General features: G+C 42.8%; 1 protein-coding gene across 1 annotated transcript in view; it reads left to right on the top strand.

The window, feature by feature from the left end:
* The first annotated feature begins 503 nt into the window (after window positions 1-503).
* Window positions 504-22,934, top strand: part of frem2a (FRAS1 related extracellular matrix 2a) — a 323,263-nt gene continuing 300,832 nt past the window's right edge. The window contains 2 exon segments of the mRNA XM_065005059.1: window positions 504-1,955; window positions 4,805-8,333. Of these exon segments, the coding sequence (XP_064861131.1) occupies window positions 504-1,955; window positions 4,805-8,333 (4,981 nt within the window).

Raw genomic sequence — 22,934 nt, forward strand, 5'->3', positions numbered from 1 at the left:
ATCTTGGCCAGGTCGCAGTTGCAAATGAGAACTTGTTCTCAACTAGCCTACCTGGTTAAATAAAGGTGAAATAAAAAATAAAATAAAAATAAAGGGTTATGATTACTGTTAAGTTTAGGGTAAGAATAGGGGTTAAGATTTTAAGGTTTTAGGGTATGGACGTCCCAAGGATCCCGCATAGCAATAACCATATTCACAGTCTTCCTCACGCATTCCTTCCTCACAATCATCCAATAGCCTGTGGATGTGGGCGGGAGCTCTCTCACACTGGTCCCCAAGTGCCTGAAGTTAAAACTGTGCGCGCAAATGTCTCATTGAGAATGCCGCTCTGTCACATTGACGCATGTATGGAATTTCACTCAGTCTCTCATTCATTTTCCTGTCTCCCCCTCTTCTGTAACGGATTTGAACTGTAGGATAGGATAACAACAACGGACCGGACACTTCTCCAAAAGGTACCGTTTAAAAGCGTTTGTGTTGGATTATATCCACTGACTCCCACTATGCTACTATTGTATAGATTGATCCTCCTTTCCGCGTCGCTGTCGGGTAGCGGCGTGGCACAGCTCACAGATAGCTACGGATTATCTTTCGCGTTGAGGTCAGAACTGTCTGAGGATGCGATACTGGTGGAAAATAACGGAATACGCGTGCCTTTCGGGAGATCCGTTTTCATTGATCCTGTCAATGATTTGGTGATTCAAACGCAACCGGGGGACCGGTGCAGTATCACCGTTCTGGATAACCAGCCGCTTTCCCAGAGACCAGGGCAACTGTCTCCCAAAAAGTTTCCGTGTGATTTCGGTCCCAACGACGTCACCTACTCCCACTTCGGCTCGAGGAGCCTGGCTAAAGACAGAGTGAGGCTACAGCTCAGGTATGATACTCAAACTGAAACCGTTATCATCCCATTCATGACGGAGGTAGAAGTGGTTTTTACGCAACTGGAGGTTCTCACCAAAAACATGCCGCTGACCGTTGCTAAATTGAACGGCGTTAGTAATGCCATTGATACAAATAATTTGGAATTCACTTATGACAGAAACTCTCAAAAATGCAAGGTGAATTCTTTAGCGAGTGGTAGCGCTCTCCCCAAGTACGGAAGACTTGTAGATGATGGACTCACTAAAATTATGGACTGTGACGAATTCATTCAATCTGACATCCGTTACAAGCACACGTTTGTTCACAAATCACCCAACAGAGACTATGTGCCCATGGTTGTTGAACTATGTGATAAAGAGGGAAACAAAGTAAAAGAGGAGTATTTCCAACTGATGATCCATATCAAGGAGGGAGAGGCGAACACTCCTCCTAAACCCAGCTTCATGGCAATGCTGATGATGGAGGTGAGTCAGTTTGTGATGACAGCTCTGACCACTGACATGCTGGCTGCGGAGGACCTTGAGTCGAACCCTGATGAACTGATCTTCAACATCACCTCCCCCCTCTCTTATGAGGATGGTTATATAGTTAGCACGGATGACAGGAACCTACCCATCACCTCGTTTTACCAGAGTGACCTACGGGACCTGAAAATAGCCTACAAGCCCCCCTCCCTGGACTCAGACATGGAGAGGATCTTTCAGATAGAGTTCGAGGTGGTGGATCCGGACGTGGCTGTCTCGGACCCCTTTGCGTTCATGATTGTGGTGAAGCCGATTAACTCTCTGGCGCCGGTCGTGACGCTGAACGCGGGTCAGCTGCTTTACGAAGGTCAGTCCCGCCCCCTTTTCTCTACCCACAACCTGGAGATTAGTGACGAGGACGACCTGGACAGCGTTACGGCAACCGTCGTTGACGGGCTCCGCCACGGCGACCTCACAGTCCTGGGGTTGCGCAGGAAGTACTTCACGGCTGCCGACCTGAATACGGGTGTGGTCATCTATCAACATGATGGCAGCGACACGGACAGTGACAACATCGTCTTCAGAATGACAGATGGCAAGAACCAGGTATATATCTTATTTATGAAAATGTTTAATTGTATCAAATAATTCAGCATTAATTGCTATTGATCCCATGTAATGTTAGCTTATTGAGAAAATGACAAGAACAGAAAAGCCTGCCTCCCAATTACTGTATTTCATGAACAACTCAGTGGCCTTGTGGTCCTCCTTCAGATTGGAAGGTTTGGGGGTGGATCCCTGTGCTAATGAAAAGTTGAAAAATCAAATCAAATCAAATGTTATATGTCACATCCGCCGAAAACAACAATGCTTACTTACAAGTCCTTAACCAACAATGCAGTTTTATGAAAATAGAGTTAAGAAAATATTTACTAAATTGGAAAAATTGAAAAGATAATAAATCATTTATTTAAAAAAAAGTAACAATAAAATTGAAAAAATAATAATTTTTTTTTTTTTTTAAAGTAACAATAAAATATCAATAGCGAGGATACAGTTGAAGTCGGAAGTTTACATACAGTTAGGTTGGAGTCATTAAAACTCATTTTTCAACCACTCCACAAATTTCTTGTTAACAAACTATAGTTTTGGCAAGTCGGTTAGGACATCTACATTGTGCATGACACAATACATATTTCCAACAGTAGTTTACAGACAGATTGTGGGTCTTCCAAATGCACAATGACCCCAATCATACTTCCAAAGTTGTGGCAAAATGGCTAAAGCTCTTATGGCTGGGGGCAGTATTGAGTAGCTTGGATGAATAAGGCGCCCAGAGTAAACTGCCTGCTACTCAGGCCCAGAAGATAAGATATGCATATTATTAGTACATTTGGATAGAAAACACTCTGAAGTTTCTGAAACGGGTTGAATGATGTCTGTGAGTATAACAGAACTCATATGGCAGGTAAAAACCTGAGGAAAAATCCAACCAGGAAGTGGGAAATCTGAGGATTGTAGTTTTTCAAGTCATTGTCTATCGAATATACAGTGTCTATGGGGTCATATTGCACTTCTCAAGGCTTCCACTAGATGTCAACAGTCTTTAGAACCTTGTTTGATGCTTCTACTGTGAGGAGGGGGGAATGGGAGCTGAATGAGTCAGAGGTCTGCCAGAGTGGCATGAGCTGATCACACGCGTTCACTTGAGAGTTAGCTATGTTCCATTGCATTTCTACAGACAAAGGAATTCTCTGGTTGGAACATTATTGAAGATTTATGATAAAAACATCCTAAAGATTGATTCTATACATCGTTTGACATTTTTCTACGAACTGTAATATGACTTTTCTTCTGAACTTTCGCCTGGACTTGCCCGCGCGTCGTGAGTTTGGATTGTGTAATAAACGCACGAACAAAAAGGAGGTATTTGGACATAAATGATGGACTTTATCGAACAAATCAAACATTTATTGTGGAACTGGGATTTCTGGGAGTGCATTCTGATGAAGATCATCAAAGGTAAGTGAATATTTATAATGCTATTTCTGACTTTGCAGATATCTGTATGGCTTGTTTTGTTGTCTGAGCGCTGTACTCAGATTATTGCATGGTGTGCTTTTTTGGTAAAGTTTTTTTTAAATCTGACACAGCGGTTGCATTAAGGAGAAGTTTATCTAAAGTTCCATGCATAACAGTTGTATCTTTTATCAATGTTTATTATGAGTATTTCTGTAAATTGATGTGGCTCTCTGCAAAATCACCGGATATTTGGAATCAAAACATTACTGAACGTAATGCTCCAATGTAAACTGAGATTTTGGGATATAAATATGAACTTTATCGAACAAAACATACATGTATTGTGTAACATGAAGTCCTATGAGTGTCATCTGATGAAGATCAACAAAGGTTAGTGATTAATTTTATTTATATTTCTGCTTTTTGAGACTCCTCTCTTTGGCTGGAAAAATTGCTGTGTTTTTCTGTGACTAGGTGCTGACCTACCAAAATCGTTTGGTGTGCTTTCGTCGTAAAGCCTTTTTGAAATTGGACACTGTGGTGGGATTAACAACAAGTTTATCTTTAAAATGGTGTAAAATACTTGTATGTTTGAGGAATTTTAATTATGAGATTGCTGTTGTTGTGAATATGGCGCCCTGCACTTTCACTGGCTGTTGTCATATCGATCCCGTTTGCAAGATCTAAGCCATAAGAAGTTTTAAGGACAACAAAGTCAAGGTATTGGAGTGGCCATCACAAAGCACTAACCTCAATCCTATAGAAAATGTGTGGGCAGAACTGAAAAAGTGTGTTCAAGCAAGGAGGCCAACAAACCTGATTCAGTTATACCAGCTCTGTCAGGAGGAATGGTCCAAAATTCACCCAACTTATTGGGAAGCTTGTGGAAGGCTACCCGAAACGTTTGACCCAAGTTAAACAATTTAAAGGCAATGCTACCAAATACTAATTGAGTGTATGTAAACTTCTGACCCACTGGGAATGGCTTGCAATCAAGGTCTTGCTCCGGAAAGCGTAACCACACAGTCGTCCGGAACAGCTGGTGCACTCATGCATGCTTCAGTGTTGCTTGCCTCAAAGCGAGCATAAAAGGCATTTAGCCCATTTGGAAGGCTCACGTCCCAATACTTCTCTGCTTGGCACTGTGATAGACTAGCGTCCTCTCATGGGGATGTACATGTACATTAAGCTTCCTCATGCTACAGAAACAGGAGATAGGCTGTGGCTTGTACAAGGCTTTACCACCTTAATGACCACACTAATTTGTGTTCTTTTCATTCCTACTTTATCAGTCCAGCACCTACGTTTTTAAGTATGTTGTGGTGTCGCTGTTGTTAGTAATAAGAGGGGGATCCAGTGCATTGTGTATTTCTATAGACCTTATTGAAAAAAACCTCTCTCTCTCTCTCTCTCTCTCTCTCTCTCTCTTGCAGGTGGAGTTCCTGTTTCCCTTGACGATTGTTCCCACGGACGACGAGCCTCCCATCATCAATGTCAACACTGGTCTTGTGCTTTTCAAGAACCAGATTATGGCTATCTCTCCTCTGATGCTCAGCGCCGCTGACATCGACTCAGAAGATTCCACGATCAAATTCATTATCGAGCCGCCATTCTCGACCATCGGGGGGTTGCTGCTGAGGCAGTCCGACGCCCCAGAGGACCCCGAGTCATGGAAGTTCAACGCTGAGGATGAGGTGTATGAGAAGGAGGTGACAGAGTGGCTGCAGAAAGACATCACAGATGGGAAGGTGTTCTATAAACACACCGGACCACATAACACTGACACAGTCATAGACCAGTTTGTGTTCAAAGTTCATGACGACAATGACCCGCCTAACGAATCGGGCGAGAGCACGTTCATCATCAGGGTTCTACCCATCGACGACCTTCCCCCTGAGCTTTTTCCCGGTACCACGCTCCAAGTGACTGTTCAGGAGTACCAGCTGACTCATTTCGGTAAGAACATGCTTCTCTACACCGATCTAGACTCTGAGGAGCACGACCTGAAATATACAGTGATCCAGCCGCCAACAGACACAGACGAGAACAGCCCGGTGGTGTTCGGGTCCATTGTTCTGACTGAGAGTCCCGACACTGAGGTCAATGAGTTCACACAGGCTCAGGTCAACCACCACAAGATATCCTACAGTCCTCCCGACCAGGAGCTGGGCATCACGGCTCACGTCCTCCAGTTCCGATTCTCTGTCGAAGACGCGGCCGGGAATAGCGTCGAGGGGGCTTTCAGGATTTTCCTCCATCCAGTTGACAACAAACCACCACAGATCACTAACATTGGCTTTTCTGTGTTTGAGCAAGGCATGCATGTGATATCCAGTGCTGAGTTGGACACATCAGACCCAGACACAGACAGTAAACAGATATCGTTTACCCTCAGCCAGCCTCCGCTGCACGGCCAAGTCCAGCATGCCTTCTCAGACCTACCCAAAGGGGGAGCTTTCTTCCTAGAGGACATCTCGGACAGGAAGATCATATATGTCCAAAACGGCGACGAGACAGTGAGCGACGTGTTCCAACTTGACGTCAGCGATGGGATCCATGTTGTCACGGTTAAAGTCAGAGTCGTCGTGAAGCCCGTTGACGACGAGACGCCGGCTGTCAGTTTACCGCCCGGGACGGTCGGTTCACATATGGACGTCCTAGAGAATGGAGCTATGGAGATCACTACGAGTGTCCTCCAGGGGTGGGACGAGGACACCGCCGACCTCCAGCTGACCTTCATCATCGAGAATGCGCCCGTGTTTGGTGTCATCCTGGTTGCCGGGGCACATGCTGTGAAGTTCACCCAAGTCGACATCATCAACGGTTTAGTGGTGTATGCCCACACCGGCGGAGAGATTGGGCTTTCGTCCATCATGGACAGCTTCAACCTCACCCTAACTGACATGTCAGATGATTGGTTAGTGGGCGGGAACAAGGTCAACGGTGTCCACGTCCGTGTCACAATCATCCCCGTTGACAACCAGGCCCCTGAGGTAACCGTGGGTGACCAGTTCGTCGTTGTCGAAGGAGAGAAGTATGCCATCGGAACACAGTATTTAAAGGCCGAAGACAAAGACACAATCAGTGATGATATTCTCTGCACCATCATCGTCCAGCCCACGTCTGGTTATGTGGAGAACATCTCCCCTGCTCCTGGATCAGAGAGTTCACGGTCAGGGACGGCAGTCAGCGCCTTCTACATCAGAGACATCAGAGAAGGACATGTATATTATGTTCAGAGTATCCACAAGGGGTTAGAACCCGTAGAGGACAGGTTCACATTTAGATGCTCTGACGGTATCAACTTATCAAAAAGGCATTTCTTCCCTATTGTGATTATTCCGGCTAATGATGAAAAGCCAGAGATTTACTTGAGGGAGATAGTTGTGATGGAGGGGATGAATATTGTCATAGACACTCATCTCCTGAACGGAGCAGACACTGATATCCCAGCAGAGGAGCTGACTTTCATCATCTCCAAACTGCCCAAACACGGCTTTATCCTCAATCAGCTAGCCACAGGCTCAGTCCCAGTCATAAACTTCACCTTAGAGCAGATTAGGGAAGCTTCCAGTTTCATCTACGAACATGACGACTCTGAGACCACCGAGGACAGCTTTGACGTCATTCTAACAGACGGGAAATATTCAGTAGAGAGAACCGCCATGGTTATGATCATCGGCCTCGACGCCGAGACGCCGAGAATGCTGGTTAATGTCGGTCTGGAGGTGGACGTAGGTGAGGCGAAAGAGATCAACAACAAGGTCCTCAAAGCCACCGATCTAGACTCGGACGATGGATCGTTGACGTATGTGATCCGCTTCGGTCCTGTTCAGGGTATTCTTCAGAGGAAAACCCCATCTGGTTCTCTGGAGAACATCATGTTAGGCATGAATTTCACACAGAGGGATGTGGACAAAAGGTTGATCGTTTACACACACAATGGTCAGGAAGGCATCTGTGACCTGGTCAAGTTCGACGTCACCGACGGCATGAACCCTCTGATCGATCGTTACTTCTACATCACCATCAGGAGCATCGACATGGTCTTCCCAGACGTGGTCAGCAAGGGAGTCTCTCTGAAGGAAGGCGGTAGAGTGACATTGACCACAGATCTTCTCAGTACTAGCGATCTCGACAGTCCAGATGAACGTTTGGTGTTCACCATCACCAGAGCTCCAGTTAGAGGACACCTGGAGTGTAGTGATACACCATGGATCCCCATCGTGTCATTCACCCAACTCCAGCTGGCTGGCAGTAAAGTCTACTACATCCATACCTTGGACGACGAAGTCAAGATGGACAGTTTTGAGTTTGAGGTAACCGACGGTTACAACCCGGTGTTCCGTACTTTCCGAGTCGCTATCGTGGAAGTGGATAACAAGAAACCAGTTTTAACGTTTCACAGACTCGTGGTCACCGAGGGGCAGAGTAAACTCCTCACGCCATTCGAGCTGACCGCAGAGGACCAGGACACAGCTGACCTGTTGTTGAAGTTCACCGTCACCCAACCACCAGCGCACGGAAAACTCCTCTATAACCACACCTCACCGGTCACCATCTTCACCAAGCAAGACCTCAGCGAGAACCTCATCAGCTACAAACACGATGGCACCGAGACCTCCGAAGATTCCTTCTCATTTACTATGACCGACGGGACGCACACTGACTTCTACGTGTTCTCCGACGCAGTGTTCGAGACACGGCGCCCACAGACAATGAATATCACGGTGGTGGCCATAGATAACGGTGTCCCTCAGCTGGTGGTGAATAAGGGCGCCCCGACACTGAGGATCCTGTCCACGGGGCACCTGGGGTTCCTCGTGACCTCCACGGTTCTACGGGCGTTAGACAGGGACAGCGTTCCGGCTTCCTTAGTGTTCCACGTCACCACGGAACCCAAGCATGGTTACCTCATCAATCTGGGCAAAGGGAACGACTCCATCGACACCTTCAGTCAAGGTAAGACACCAGCCAATCGGTATTATTGATTATTGATTGTTTGATCGATTGATTGCTTCGGGTATATGATTTCTTTTCACTTAGTTATGTTGATTGATTGATAGATTAATTGATAGATTAATTGATTGATTGATATATTACTTTATTGATAGATTCGTTGATTGATTGATAGACAAATATATTGATTGATTGACAGATTGATTGATATATATATATATATATATTCATTGATTGATTGACAGATAAATTCATTGATTGATTGATAGATACATTGATATATAGATTCATTGATTGATTGATTGATTGATTGATTGATAGATTGATTGATCGAATGATTAATATATTCATTAACTGATTGATTGATTGATAGATTGATCGAATGATTAATATATTCATTAACTGATTGATTGATAGATTGATTTATTCATTGATTGATTGATAAATTCATTCATTCATTGATTGATAGATGTATTTAATTATTTATTGATAGATTGTTTGATTGATAGATTAATTGATTGATTGATATATTCATTGATATATAGATTCATTGATTGATTGACAAATATATTCATTGATTGATTGATATATTCATTTATATATAGATTAATTGATTGATTGACAGATAGATTAATTGATTGATTGATTGATTGATTCATTCATTCATTCATTGAATGATTGATTGATAGTTTCATTTATTTATTGACAGATAGATTCATTGATTTATTGATAGATTCTTTGATGGATTGATTGAATTTATTTCATGATTTTCTAAAACAGTTGCTTATTTACTTTGAGGCTTTGTTCAAATCTATATAGACACGATAATGGAACAATCACAGCTAAGCATTCACACATATATTTACACATTCCCTCTGTTCATAATTACTAGATAATGACTCAACCACCCAATGCATTACAAAGATTTTCTTTAGATCGGGATAATTATTCATCTAACTGGCAAGTACTGGCTGGGGAATTGAAATGTTAATCTATGGGGGAGGGAGGTATTAGCTGCAATTTAGATGTTAATTACAGCCTTGCTCTTCAGAGTGTGATTAACAGGGGAAAATAGTGGCTGCGGTTGTATGTTAACTGCGAACCCTGGTCTCCGCTCATCTGGCAATCTAAAGCAAATTCACAAGGTATTTAAAATATTACAAATATTATTTGACCTCAGGTCTGCATGGTGGGAGCACACTGTAGTCCAGTGTCTACCAAGTGGCAGACCTTGACCGGTTCTTTTTCTTCAGCAGCAGCATACCTACTCCATCTCATTTGATCCACATTGGAAATAATCTATTTTCTTTGACACTTTTTTAATAGATTAAATAGGCTCCAAATGTCCAAATCATCTGAAAGTATCTAAAAAATAAATGTGAAGCAAAAACAAAAATAACTTTAAAATGTTTTGAACATGATGCGTGACAAATGCTTACATCGGTCCCGTGAATTGAATGAGATTTGATTCCACAATGACACAACAGTAAATACTACAGTAACTCTTACAAAAAAAAATGCAATTTTAAAACTACAGACTTTACCGAAAACACTACAGTAAATACTATAGTATTTAACCATAGTATACTATAATCTTTTTTTCATGTTGGCCACAATAGTGCTCCCATGTCAAAACTCAAAAGTGAGTGTTCCAAAAAATTATCAAGACTAGGAGAAGTTTTGTGGCACCCCTGAGAGTTCCGAAAGGCAGACCTGAGAGTTCCAAAAGGCAGACCTGAGAGTTCCAAAAGGCAGACCTGAGAGTTCCAAAAGGCAGACCTAAGAGTTCCAAAAGGCAGACCTGAGAGTTCCAAAAGGCACTCCTGAGTTCCAAAAGCCACCCCTGAGAGTTCCTCAAGGCACACCTGAGAGTTCCAAAAGGCACCCCTGAGAGTTCCAAAAGGCACCCCTGAGAGTTCCAAAAGGCACCCCTGAGAGTTCCAAAAGGCACACCTGAGAGTTCCAAAAGGCACACCTGAGAGTTCCAAAAGTCACCCCTGAGAGTTCCAAAAGGCACACCTGAGAGTTCCAAAAGGCACCCCTGAGAGTTCCAAAAGGCACCCCTGAGAGTTCCAAAAGGCACCCCTGAGAGTTCCAAAAGGCACACCTGAGAGTTCCTCAAGGTACACCAGTTTGGGGACATGTTTCATTCTGGGCTGCTTCCCAAATGGCAGTTCGGTACAGTGGCTTGTTCAATGAGATGAGCAAAGTAAAGGATCATGGGTAAGAGGTCAGAGTAAGTGTAGGTGTGTGTGCATGATTGTGTGTGTATGAGAGACGCCAATCAATCGAATAATGTAAGGTAATTCTCTGTAAAACACTTTACATTTACATTTACATTTAAGTCATTTAGAAGTGTAGTGATAATTCTCTGTAAAACTCTTTGGAAGTGTAGTGATATGTGTCTTTATGTGACATGCTGAGTGTGTTGTAAACACATTGTAGAGACAAGTCTAGGATTCAAACACAGTCATACTAGGAGGCGAGGAGAGAGGCACCGAGGTGTGGAGGGTTGTTGTGGTATACATGTTCAAGTCGCGTCAGGAAGATTTTTTTTTAGCATTTTTGTTAACCGTAACCCTATTTTTCCTATCCTGCTACGTTAATTATCCTAACCTGCTGCAAAGTTTCTCCTAACATGCTACGAAAGTCAATTCTGTCCGTAGCTGCATGCCATCTAGTCAAAATCGCTGTGGAGGGAAGCCAAGACTAGAAACAGAGGCAGGCAGACAGACGGAAGCAGAGGCTTCTCTTTCTGGAAGACAGAAAATTCTTCTGACAGCAACCAGAGTGTCACTGTGTCTGGGAAAGGGAGATAGGGGTGAAGGGGGAGAGGGAGGGTTATACAGAGAGAGAGAGAGAGAGAGAGTGAGGGGGAGAGAGAGAGTGAAAAAAAAGAGGGGAGGAGGGGAGAGAGGGAAAGAGAGGGGGGGCAGGGAGAAAGAAATGGAAGGACAAAAGGAAAGATGCAAGGAGAGAGAAGGAGAGATAGATAAAGAGAGAGATGGAAGAAGATAAATAGATATGGGAGGAGAGAGAGACTCAGCAAACATTCCCATCAGAGGATGCAGCGAGGCGAAAGAGACACTCTTGTCTTTATTTACCCCTTCTTCTACCCTGGTCTGGTCCCACGATGCACCTTGCTAAATATTTCATGACCTGAGTGCCCTACGGTTCAGAATGTTGACTTCTAGTTCTGCCAGGTCTCTGTGCCTTGTAGCTTCCATTAGGGGCTCATCTCAATACTTCTAATTCTGCCAGGTCTTTCTGCCGTCTGCCTTACATTAGTATACGTTTAGATCTGCTAGAGCATGCATTACGGCAGGGTCTCAATAGTGATAACTAACCCCCTCTCCTCGTCTCCTTTTAGATCTGCTATATCATGCGTTACGGCAGGGCCTCAATAGTGATAACTAACCCCCTCTCCTCGTCTCCTTTTAGATCTGCTATATCATGCGTTACGGCAGGGCCTCAATAGTGATAACTAACCCCCTCTCCTCGTCTCCTTTTAGATCTGCTATATCATGCGTTACGGCAGGGTCTCAATAGTGATAATTAACCCCCTCTCCTCGTCTCCTTTTAGATCTGCTATATCATGCATTACGGCAGGGTCTCAATAGTGTTAACTAACCCCCTCTCCACATCTCCTTTTAGATCTGCCATAGCTGCATGCCTTACATTGAGGCTGTGTCTCAAAACGTCAGAGTTTCTTCTTCTCCTTGTCTTCTTTTACATATTGTCTCCTTTTATACCAGGTCTATGTGCCTTGTGCTAGAGCCTCGTCTCAATACCAATACTTCAAGTTCTACCAGGTCTCTGTGCATTGTAGCTTCCATTAGGGGCTCGACTCAATACTTCTGGTTCTGCCAAGTATCTGTGCCTTGTGTTAGGGCCCCATCTCAATACTTCTAGTTCTGCCCTGTTTCTGTGCCTTGTGTTAGGGCCCCATCTCAGTACTTCTAGTTCTGCCATGTTTCTGTGCCTTGTCTTAGGGCCCCTTCTCAATACTTCTAGTTCTGCCATGTTTCTGTGCTTTGTGTTAGGGCCCCATCTCAATACTTCTAGTTCTGCCATGTTTCTGTGCCTTGTGTTAGGGCCCCATCTCAATACTTCTAGTTCTGCCCTGTTTCTGTTCGTTGTGTTAGGGCCCCATCTCAATACTTCTAGTTCTGCCCTGTTTCTGTGCCTTGTGTTAGGGCCCCATCTCAATACTTCTAGTTCTGCCCTGTTTCTGTGCGTTGTGTTAGGGCCCCATCTCAATACTTCTAGTTCTTCCAAGTATCTGTGCCTTGTGTTAGGGCCCCATCTCAATACTTCTAGTTCTTCCAAGTATCTGTGCCTTGTGTTAGGGCCCCATCTCAATACTTCTGGTTCTGCCAAATATCTGTGCCTTAATACAGTTAGTACAGTCTATATAAACACTACAGGAATAGAACAGTCTATATAAACACTACAGGAATAGTACAGTCTATATAAACACTACAGGAATAGAACAGTCTATATAAACACTACAGGAATAGTACAGTCTATATAAACACTACAGGATAGAACAGTCTATATAAACACTACAGGAATAGTACAGTCTATATAAACACTACAGGATAGAACAGTCTATATAAACACTACAGGAATAGTACAGTCTATATAAACACTACAGAAATAGAACAGTCTATATAAACACTACAGGATAGTACAGTCTATATAAACACTACAGGATAGTACAGTCTATATAAACACTACAGGATAGTACAGTCTATAAAACACTACAGGAATAGTACAGTCTATATAAACACTACAGGAATAGTACAGTCTATATAAACACTACAGGAATAGAACAGTCTATATAAACACTACAGGAATAGTACAGTCTATATAAACACTACAGGGTAGTACAGTCTATATAAACACTATTCTAAAACACTACAGGATAGTACAGTCTATAGAAACACTACAGAATAGAACAGTCTATATAAACACTACAGGAATAGAACAGTCTATATAAACACTACAGGAATAGAACAGTCTATATAAACACTACAGGAATAGAACAGTCTATATAAACACTACAGGGTAGTACAGTCTATATAAACACTATTCTAAAACACTACAGGATAGTACAGTCTATAGAAACACTACAGAATAGAACAGTCTATATAAACACTACAGGAATAGAACAGTCTATATAAACACTACAGGATAGTACAGTCTATATAAACACTACAGGATAGTACAGTCTATATAAACACTACAGGAATAGAACAGTCTATATAAACACTACAGGATAGTACAGTCTATAAAACACTACAGGATAGAACAGTCTATATAAACACTACAGGATAGTACAGTCTATAAAACACTACAGGATAGAACAGTCTATATAAACACTACAGGATAGAACAGTCTATATAAACACTACAGGATAGTACAGTCTATATAAACACTACAGGAATAGAACAGTCTATATAAACACTACAGGAATAGTACAGTCTATATAAACACTACAGGAATAGTACAGTCTCAAATATAAACACTATGTTCCCAGACATTTTCCATACGCATAAAAATATTAGGATAGTACAGTCTATATAAACACTACAGGAATAGAACAGTCTATATAAACACTACAGGAATAGTACAGTCTATAAAACACTACAGGATAGAACAGTCTATATAAACACTACAGGATAGTACAGTCTATATAAACACTACAGGAATAGAACAGTCTATATAAACACTACAGGATAGAACAGTCTATATAAACACTACAGGATAGTACAGTCTATATAAACACTACAGGATAGTACAGTCTATATAAACACTACAGAAATAGAACAGTCTATAAAACACTACAGGAATAGTACAGTCTATATAAACACTACAGGAATAGAACAGTCTATATAAACACTACAGGATAGTAGTGTATATATACTACATGATATTACAGTGTATATATACTACAGGATTGTACACTTAAAAACACTGGTAAATACTTTAGAATGCTACAATAACACAACATTACTAAAGTACACTGAACAAAAATATAAACTCAACGTGTAAGGTGTTGGTCCCATTTTTTAACAGTTCAAATTAAAGTTCCCAGACATTTTCCATACGCATAAAAAAATATTATTTCTCTCAAATGTTGTGCACAAATCTGTTTACATCCCTGTTAGTGAGCATTTCTCATTTGCCAAGATAATCCATCCACCTGACAGCTGTGACAAATCAGGAAGTCGATTAAACTGCACGATCATTACACAGGTGCACCTTGTGTTATGGACAATAAAAGGACACTATAAAATGTGCAGTTTTGTCACACAATACAATGCCACAGATGTCTCAAGCATTGAGGGAGCGTGCAATTGGCATGCTGACTGCAGGAATGTCGACCTGAGCTGTTGCCAGAGAATTGATTGTTAATTTCTCTAGCATAAGCTGCCTCCAATATAGTTTTAGAAAATTTGGCAGTATGTCCAACAGGTCCAGAGGGAAGGGATAGGATGGAAGAGGAGAGAGAAAGGGGGAGAGGAGCGGCGATTTTAGGGGCTTGCATCCACAGACCACTAGTAAAGATGAGGCCAGCCCAGGATCTCAACATCCGAGGAACCTGGAGCTTCTTCACTTGCTGGATCAGATGGGTAAGGGGAGGAGAATGACCACTTTGGGAGAGATGAATCCCGGTGCCACCAGTGACCAGAATTTCTGTATATAATAATGTAAGGACAGATGCTGGAGATGTGAAACATGTACAAGGAGGGAACATTTAACTTATTCAGGATAGGGGGGGGCAGCATTTTTACTTTTCGATAAATAGCGGGTCCCAATTTCAACTTCCTGCTACTCATCCCCAGAATATAAAATATACATATTGTTAGCAGCATGCCACCCTGCATACCAGTGCTGGCTTACTTCTGAAGCTAAGAAGGGTTGGTCCTGGTCAGCAGCATACCACCCGGCAGTACCCTGTGTAGGGTGTGGTCTTTCGGATGGGACGTTAAACAGGTGTCCTGACTCTCTGAGGTCATTAAAGATCCCATGGCACTTATCGTAAAAGTAGGGGTGTTAACCCCTGGTGTCCTGGCTAAATTTCCCAATCTGGCCTTCAAACCATCACGGTTACCTAATAATCCCCAGTTTACAATTGGCTCATTCAGTGAGTATAACATAACTTATGTAGCAGGCGGAACCACGAGGACAAACTATTCAGATTTTTTTTTTGAGGTCACTGTCTATTCAATGGGTTTTCATTGAGAAATCAGATTTCTAAGGGACTTGATTGCATTTCCTACCGCTTCCACTGGATGTCACCAGTCTTTAGAAACTGGTTGAGGTTATTCCTTTGTGTAATGAAGAAGTACGGCCATCTTGAACAAGTGTCACGTCATGTGTACTGTTTGATAGAGGCGCAAGACCAGAAAGCTTGAGTTTGTTGTTTTCTTGTATTGAACACAGATCATCCCGTCTTCAATTTTATCGATTATTTACATTTAAAAATACCTAAAGTTGTATTACAAATGTAGTTTGAAATGTTTTGGCAAAGTTTACAGGTAACTTTTGAGATATTTTGTCATGACGTTGGTCAAGTTGGAACCAGTGTTTTTCTGGATCAAACGCACCAAATAAATTGACATTTTGGATACAATGTATCTTACATGTGTGATTTAATGAAAGTTAGATTTTTCTAGTATTTTATTTGAATTTGGCGCTGTGCATTTTCCCTGGCTATTGGCCAGGTGGGACGCTAGCGTCCAACCTATCCCAGAGAGGTGGACATATAACAAAACAAGAACAGCGTCTGGACAGGGGACCAACTGAGGAACAGACAGATATAGAGGGTCGATCAACAAAAGTGAAGGAGTCCAGGTGAGTCCAATGAGCGCTGATGTGGGTAATGATGGTGACAGTGTGCATAATGATGGTGACAGTGTACATAATGATGGTGACAGTGTGCATAATGATGGTGACAGTGTGCATAATGATGGGCACCCTCGAGTGCCAGAGACGGGAAGCAGGAGCAGGCGCTACAGTACCCCCCTCTAGTACCCCCCCTGGCGCCCCACCTGGGCAAGCCTGGAAACCATGGGCACTGGACAAGCCGGCCAGCTAAGCCCGACAGGCCGGCTGGCGTGGAAGCCCATCCGGGTGAGCCAGCCTGAATCCGGGTGAGCGTGGGAAGCCGGGTGGCGTGGGAACGAGCCGGGTGAGCGTGGGAATCCGGGTCGTGGAAGCCCAACCGGGTGAGGCGAGCCAGATCCGGGTAAGTCGTGGGAGCCTGAAGCCTGAGGCAACCTCTCGAGCCAGCTAAGTCGTGGAAGCCCAACGAGCCAGCTAAGTCGTGGAAGCCCAACGAGCCAGCTAAGTCGTGGAAGCCCAACGAGCCAGCTAAGTCGTGGAAGCCCGACGAGCCAGCTGAGGCACCCCCGGTTCCATCGACGTCACCACCAAACACAAAAATCACGAACTCCCCAGTGCTTCAAATAGTGGTGTCAGCATTTTGTAAGGACCGACGCTGGAGACGAGAAGCAAGTACAGGGAGTGAACATTTAATGAAACAATGGACATATAACAAAACAAGAACAGCGTCTGGACGGGGGAACAAAACAACATTAAGATAATAATGCTGACACAGGCAACCAACTGAGGAACGGACAGATATAGAGGGGCAATCAACAAAGTGAAGGAGTCCAGGTGAGTCCAATGAGCACTGATGCGCGTAATGATGCTGACAGGTGTGCGTAATGATGGTGACAGGTGTGAGTAATGGTGGTAACAGGTGTGAGTAATGATGGTGACAGGTGTGAGTAATGATGGTGACAGGTGTGCGTAATGATGGTGACAGGTGTGACTAATGATGGTGACAGGTGTGAGTAATGATGGTGACAGGTGTGAGTAATGATGGTGACAGGTGTGAGTAATGATGGTGACAGGTGTGAGTAATGATGGTGACAGGTGTGAGTAATGATGGTGACAGGTGTGAGTAATGATGGTGACAGGTGTGAGTAATGATGGTGACAGGTGTGAGTAATGATGGTGACAGGTGTGAGTAATGATGGTGACAGGTGTGAGTAATGATGGTGACAGGTGTGAGTAATGATGGTGACAGGTGTGCGTAATGATGGTGACAGGTGTGAGTAATGATGGTGACAGGTGTGAGTAATGATGGTGACAGGTGTGAGTAATGATGGTGACAGGTGTGAGTAATGATGGTGACAGGTGTGAGTAATGATGGTGACAGGTGTGAGTAATGATGGTGACAGGTGTGAGTAATGATGGTGACAGGTGTGAGTAATGATGGTGACAGGTGTGAGTAATGATGGTGACAGGTGTGGTGACAGGTGTAATGATGGTGACAGGTGTGAGTAATGATGGTGACAGGTGTGAGTAATGATGGTGACAGGTGTGACTAATGATGGTGACAGGTGTGCGTAATGATGGTGACAGGTGTGAGTAATGATGGTGACAGGTGTGAGTAATGATGGTGACAGGTGTGAGTAATGATGGTGACAGGTGTGAGTAATGATGGTGACAGGTGTGAGTAATGATGGTGACAGGTGTGACTAATGATGGTGACAGGTGTGCGTAATGATGGTGACAGGTGTGAGTAATGATGGTGACAGGTGTGAGTAATGATGGTGACAAGTGTGACTAATGATGGTGACAGGTGTGAGTAATGATGGTGACAGGTGTGACTAATGATGGTGACAGGTGTGAGTAATTACGGTGACAGGTGTGAGTAATGATGGTGACAGGTGTGAGTAATGATGGTGACAGGTGTGAGTAATGATGGTGACAGGTGTGAGTAATGATGGTGACAGGTGTGAGTAATGACGGGCAGCGTGGCGCCCTCGAATGCTGGAGCAGGCGTGACAAATTAAGCCCTTCATTTGTGGGGATTTTTTTGTTTGTTCTTTTTGTCTGGGCCTGGCTCACCGGTGGGTGGGCCTGGCTGCCAAGTATGTAGGCCTTAGCCCTCCCAGGCCCATCCGTGGCTGCACCCCTGCACAATCATGAACAATCCATAGATTAGGGCCTAATGAATTTATTTTAATTGACTGTAGCTCAGTAAAATCTTTGAAGTTGTTGCATGTTACGCTTATATTTCCGTAATACACAGTGCCTTTGGAAAGTATTCAGACCCCTTGACTTTTTCCACATTTTATTATGGTACAGCCTTATTCTAAAATATATTCAATTGTTTTTTTTCTCATCAGTCAACACATAATATCCATAATGACAAAGCAAAAACAGGTTTTCGAAATGTTTGCTAATTTATACAAAAAAATATATATTTACATAAATATTCAGACCCTTTAATCAGTACTTTGTTGAAGCAACTTTGGCAGTGATTACAGCCGCAAGTCTTCTTGGGTATGACTCTACAAGCTTGACATACCTGTATTTGGGGAGTTTATCCTATTCTTCTCTGCAGATTCTCTCAAGCTCTGTCAGGTTAGATGGGTTGTGTTGCTGCACAGCTATTTTCAGGTCTCTCCAGAGATGTTCGATCGGGTTCAAGTCCGGGCTCTAAGCTGGGCTACTCAAGAACATTCAGAGCCACTCCTGCATTGTCTTGGCTGTGTGCTTAGGGTCGTTGTCTTGTTGGAAGGTGAATCTTTGCTCTGGAGCAGGTTTTCATCATGGATCTCTCCACGACTTTGCTCCAGTCCTCTTTCCCTCAATCCTGACTAGTCTCCCAGTGCCTTTTACTGAGGAGTGGCTTCCGTCTGGCCACCCTAATATAAAGGCCTGATTGGTGGAGTGCTGCAGAGATTGTTGTCATTTTTGGATGGTTCTCCCATCTCCACAGAGGAACTCTGGAGCTCTATCAGTGACCATTTGATTCTTGATGACCTCCCTGACCAAGGCCCTTCTCCCCCGATTGCTCAGTTTTGCTGGGCGGCCAGCTCTAGGAAGAGTCTTGGTTGTTCCAAACTTCCTCTATTTAAGAATGATGGAGGCCACTGTGTTCTTGGGGATCTTCAATGCTGCAGACATTTTTGGTACCCTTCCCCAGATCTGTGCCTCGACAAAATCCTGTCTCGGAGCTCTACGGTCAATTCCTTCGAATTCATGGCTTGTTTTTTTGCTCTGACATGCACTGTCAACTTTGGGACCTTATATAGAGAGGTGTCTGCCTTTCCAAATCATGTCCAATTAATTTAATTTACTACAGGTGGACTCCAATCAAGTTGTAGAAACATCTCAAGGATAATCAATGGAAACAGGGTGCACCTGAGCTCAATTTAGAGTCTCATTGCAAAGGGTCTGAATACTTATGTAAATAAAGTATTTCTGTTTATTTTTAAGTTATTTTTACATTTCTGTTTATAATTAATTATTCGCTTCAAACAGCATTTGAGGATATTTTCGTAACCAGTGTGAAGTCTTACATGAAAGCTTTTCTCAATATCATCAAGTTCTGATTTGACAGCTCTTTGCATTTCACTGTTGTTTAAACTGACTCATCGTTTTTCTTTGTAATAAAAAGTCAGTAACAATAGAATTAGTTATGAATAATTTTACTTTCCTCAAAACTCAAGCTGTCTGCTACAGTATGTACTGTACAAGTTGTAGAAACATCTCCAAGGAGGATCAATGGAAACAGGAAGCAACTGAGCTCAATTTCAAGTCTAATAGCAAAGGCTCTGAATACTTATGTAAATAAGGTATTTCTGTTTATTTTTTTTATTATTTTAAAATGTCTGTTTTTATAATTAAATGAATTATTGCACACATTTTAAATGATGCAAACATTTCTAAAAACGTGTTTTCGCTTAGTCGTTATGGGGTGTTGTGTGTAGATTGCTCAGGAAATGTTTTCATTTGATCAATTTAAGATTAAGGTTGTAACGTAACAAAAAATGTGGAAAAAGTCAAGAGCTCTGAATACTTTCCAAAGACAATACAACAGTTATTTTACTACAATATGTATTCTATAGTTAACTGTAAATACTACATTAAATACTACAGTAAATACTACAGTTTTCACTGTAGTGTTTTTCCTGACTTTAGACCACAAAAACACTACAGTGAAATACTATAGTATTTATTTTATGTGTGCTGTTTCTTGCTGTAGTACTAGAACTTTCAAGGGCTGGTTTCCTACTAGCAGATTAAGTCTAATTCTAAAATGTACTTTCAGTGGATTCTTGTTGAACATTTTTAGTTCACCATTTTATTTAGGTTAAAAATAAATTGTCCAGTGGTTTATGTAATCTGGGTCCTGGAATCTTCATGCCAGGTTTCCCAGACAGATTAAAGAGATTGTCCATAAGATTATTTTTTTTTTACAGTAGTTCAAGAGCCAAAACTGGTCCCCGAAAATTGCGTACTACATCATATCTGTGCAGATACAGTATGTGCAGCACATCATTGCTCACTCTCAAATCAAAGTGTATTTGTCTCACAAGTTTTCAGATGTTAAAGCAGGTGCAACGGAATACTCTCTCTGCTGTGTGTGCACTCAAATGGGAAGGACCTGAAGCTCATTGGCTGGAACTCCACGTGGGAAAAAAATGTATCGAAAATGGCGCCAAACATCTTCCAGAGAAAAGTTGCTTAGGGATTTATTTCGTTGCTAGGTGAAGTTACATTGTTATTCTGCTCATAGATTATGCATGTACCGTATGAACCACAGTTCCGGAGCATGTCTTTAAGTCTATATTTCTGTAAAAAAAAAGAAACTTTCAGTGTTTTTTCTCTATTGAACCCAGAAGTAGGCTTAATTATTCTGTCTCTGGAATACTGTCCCTCAGAGTTGATAAACCCACGCTGGAGGGGTGATAAGAAATGGAAACAGCAACTCAGCGTGATACGAGAGCGAGAAATACACACGCACACGCACACACACACACACACACACACACACACACACACACACACACACACACACACACACACACACACACACACACACACACACACGTTCACACACATACACACACGATACAAGAGGCAGAGTGCTGCTGTTACAGCAGAGCTGATTGATACGTTTGCAAAGTGGGACACCTTCCGTCTTTTAACAATGATATGACAGAGCGAGAGAGAGAGAGGGGGAGAGAGAGAGTGAGAGAGGGGAGAGAGAAAGGGGGAGTGAGAGAAAAAAAAGAGTGGGGATGGAGAGAAAGAGAGAATGTGGGAGAGAAAGAGAGAGAGAGAGAGAGAGAGAGAGAGAGAGAGAGAGAGAACCGATGGGAGAGAGAGGCAGAGAGTTAGAGAGAGAGAGATAACCAGTGGGAGAGGGAGGCAGAGAGAGTTAGAGAGAGAGAGAGAACCAGTGGGAGAGAGAGGCAGAGACAGTGAGAGAGAGAGAACCAGTGTGAGAGAGAGGCAGAGAGAGTGAGAGAGCGAGAGAGAGAGAGAACCAGTGGGAGAGAGAGGCAGAGAGAGTTAGAGAGAGAGAGAGAACCAGTGGGAGAGAGAGGCAGAGAGAGTGAGAGAGAGAACCAGTGGGAGAGAGAGGCAGAGAGAGTGAGAGAGCGAGAGAGAGAGAGAACCAGTGGGAGAGAGAGGCAGGGTGGGACAGCTTCCGTCTTTAAACAATGATATGACAGATAGATAGAGAGAACGAGGGAGAGGAAGATAGAGAGAGAGAACGAGACAGAGAGAGAGCGAGACAGAGAGATAATCAGTGGGTGAGCCAGTCTTAAAGGATAATTCCACCACTTTTCAGCTGCATCATTATCTCCAGCACCAATGAGAAAATGGTACACTTCTATGTTGTATTGGGAAGAAAAAAAAGTTAAACACTTCCACACGCTGACATCATCAAAAGATGAGAGACAAATGATTTTCAAACACGATCCAATATACACTAAGTGCACAAAACATTAGGAACCTTTTCCTAATATTGGGTTGCACTGTCGAATCAGCCTCAATTCGTCGGGGTATGGATCCTGCAAGGTTTAGAAAGCATTTCACAGGTATGCTTATTGACTCCAATGCTTCCCACAGTTGTGTCAAGTTGGCTGGAAGTCCTTTGAGTGGTGGACCATTCTTGATACACACAGAGGAAACTGTTGAGTGTGGAATAACCCAGCAGCGTTGCAGTTCTTGACACAAACCGGTGCACCTGGCACCTACTACCATACACAGTTCAAACGCACTTAAATCTTGTGTCTTGCCCATTTACCCTCAGAATGGCACACATACACAATCCATGTCTCAATTGTCTCAAGGATTAAAACTCCTTATTAAACCTGTCTCCTCCCCTCCATCTACACCGATTTAAGTGGATTTAACAAGTATGGATCATAGCGTTCACCTGGATTGACCTTGACAGTCTATGTCCTGGAAAGAACATGTGTTCTTAATGTTTTGTACACTCAGTGTATATAGTGTATATACAGGTAACTGCCAAAGTAAAGGAAACACTTCTAGTAAATCAGGGATACAAAGTATATTGAAAGCAGATGCACATAAAGGTGTGGTTCCTGAGTTAAATATGACTTTAACATCCCATCATGCTTAGGGTCGTGTATAAAAATGCTAGGCAGGGCATTATATTGTACATTGTGTTAATTTAGCTTCCACACACTATGGTTCAAACAGTAGCTCCTTTTTTTTCTATAAAAAAAAAAAACGTGTATTTTTATCCACAGACCA

This window comes from Oncorhynchus nerka, linkage group LG19, assembly GCF_034236695.1.
Source record: "Oncorhynchus nerka isolate Pitt River linkage group LG19, Oner_Uvic_2.0, whole genome shotgun sequence".
In the NCBI taxonomy this organism is placed as follows: Eukaryota; Metazoa; Chordata; class Actinopteri; order Salmoniformes; family Salmonidae; genus Oncorhynchus; species Oncorhynchus nerka.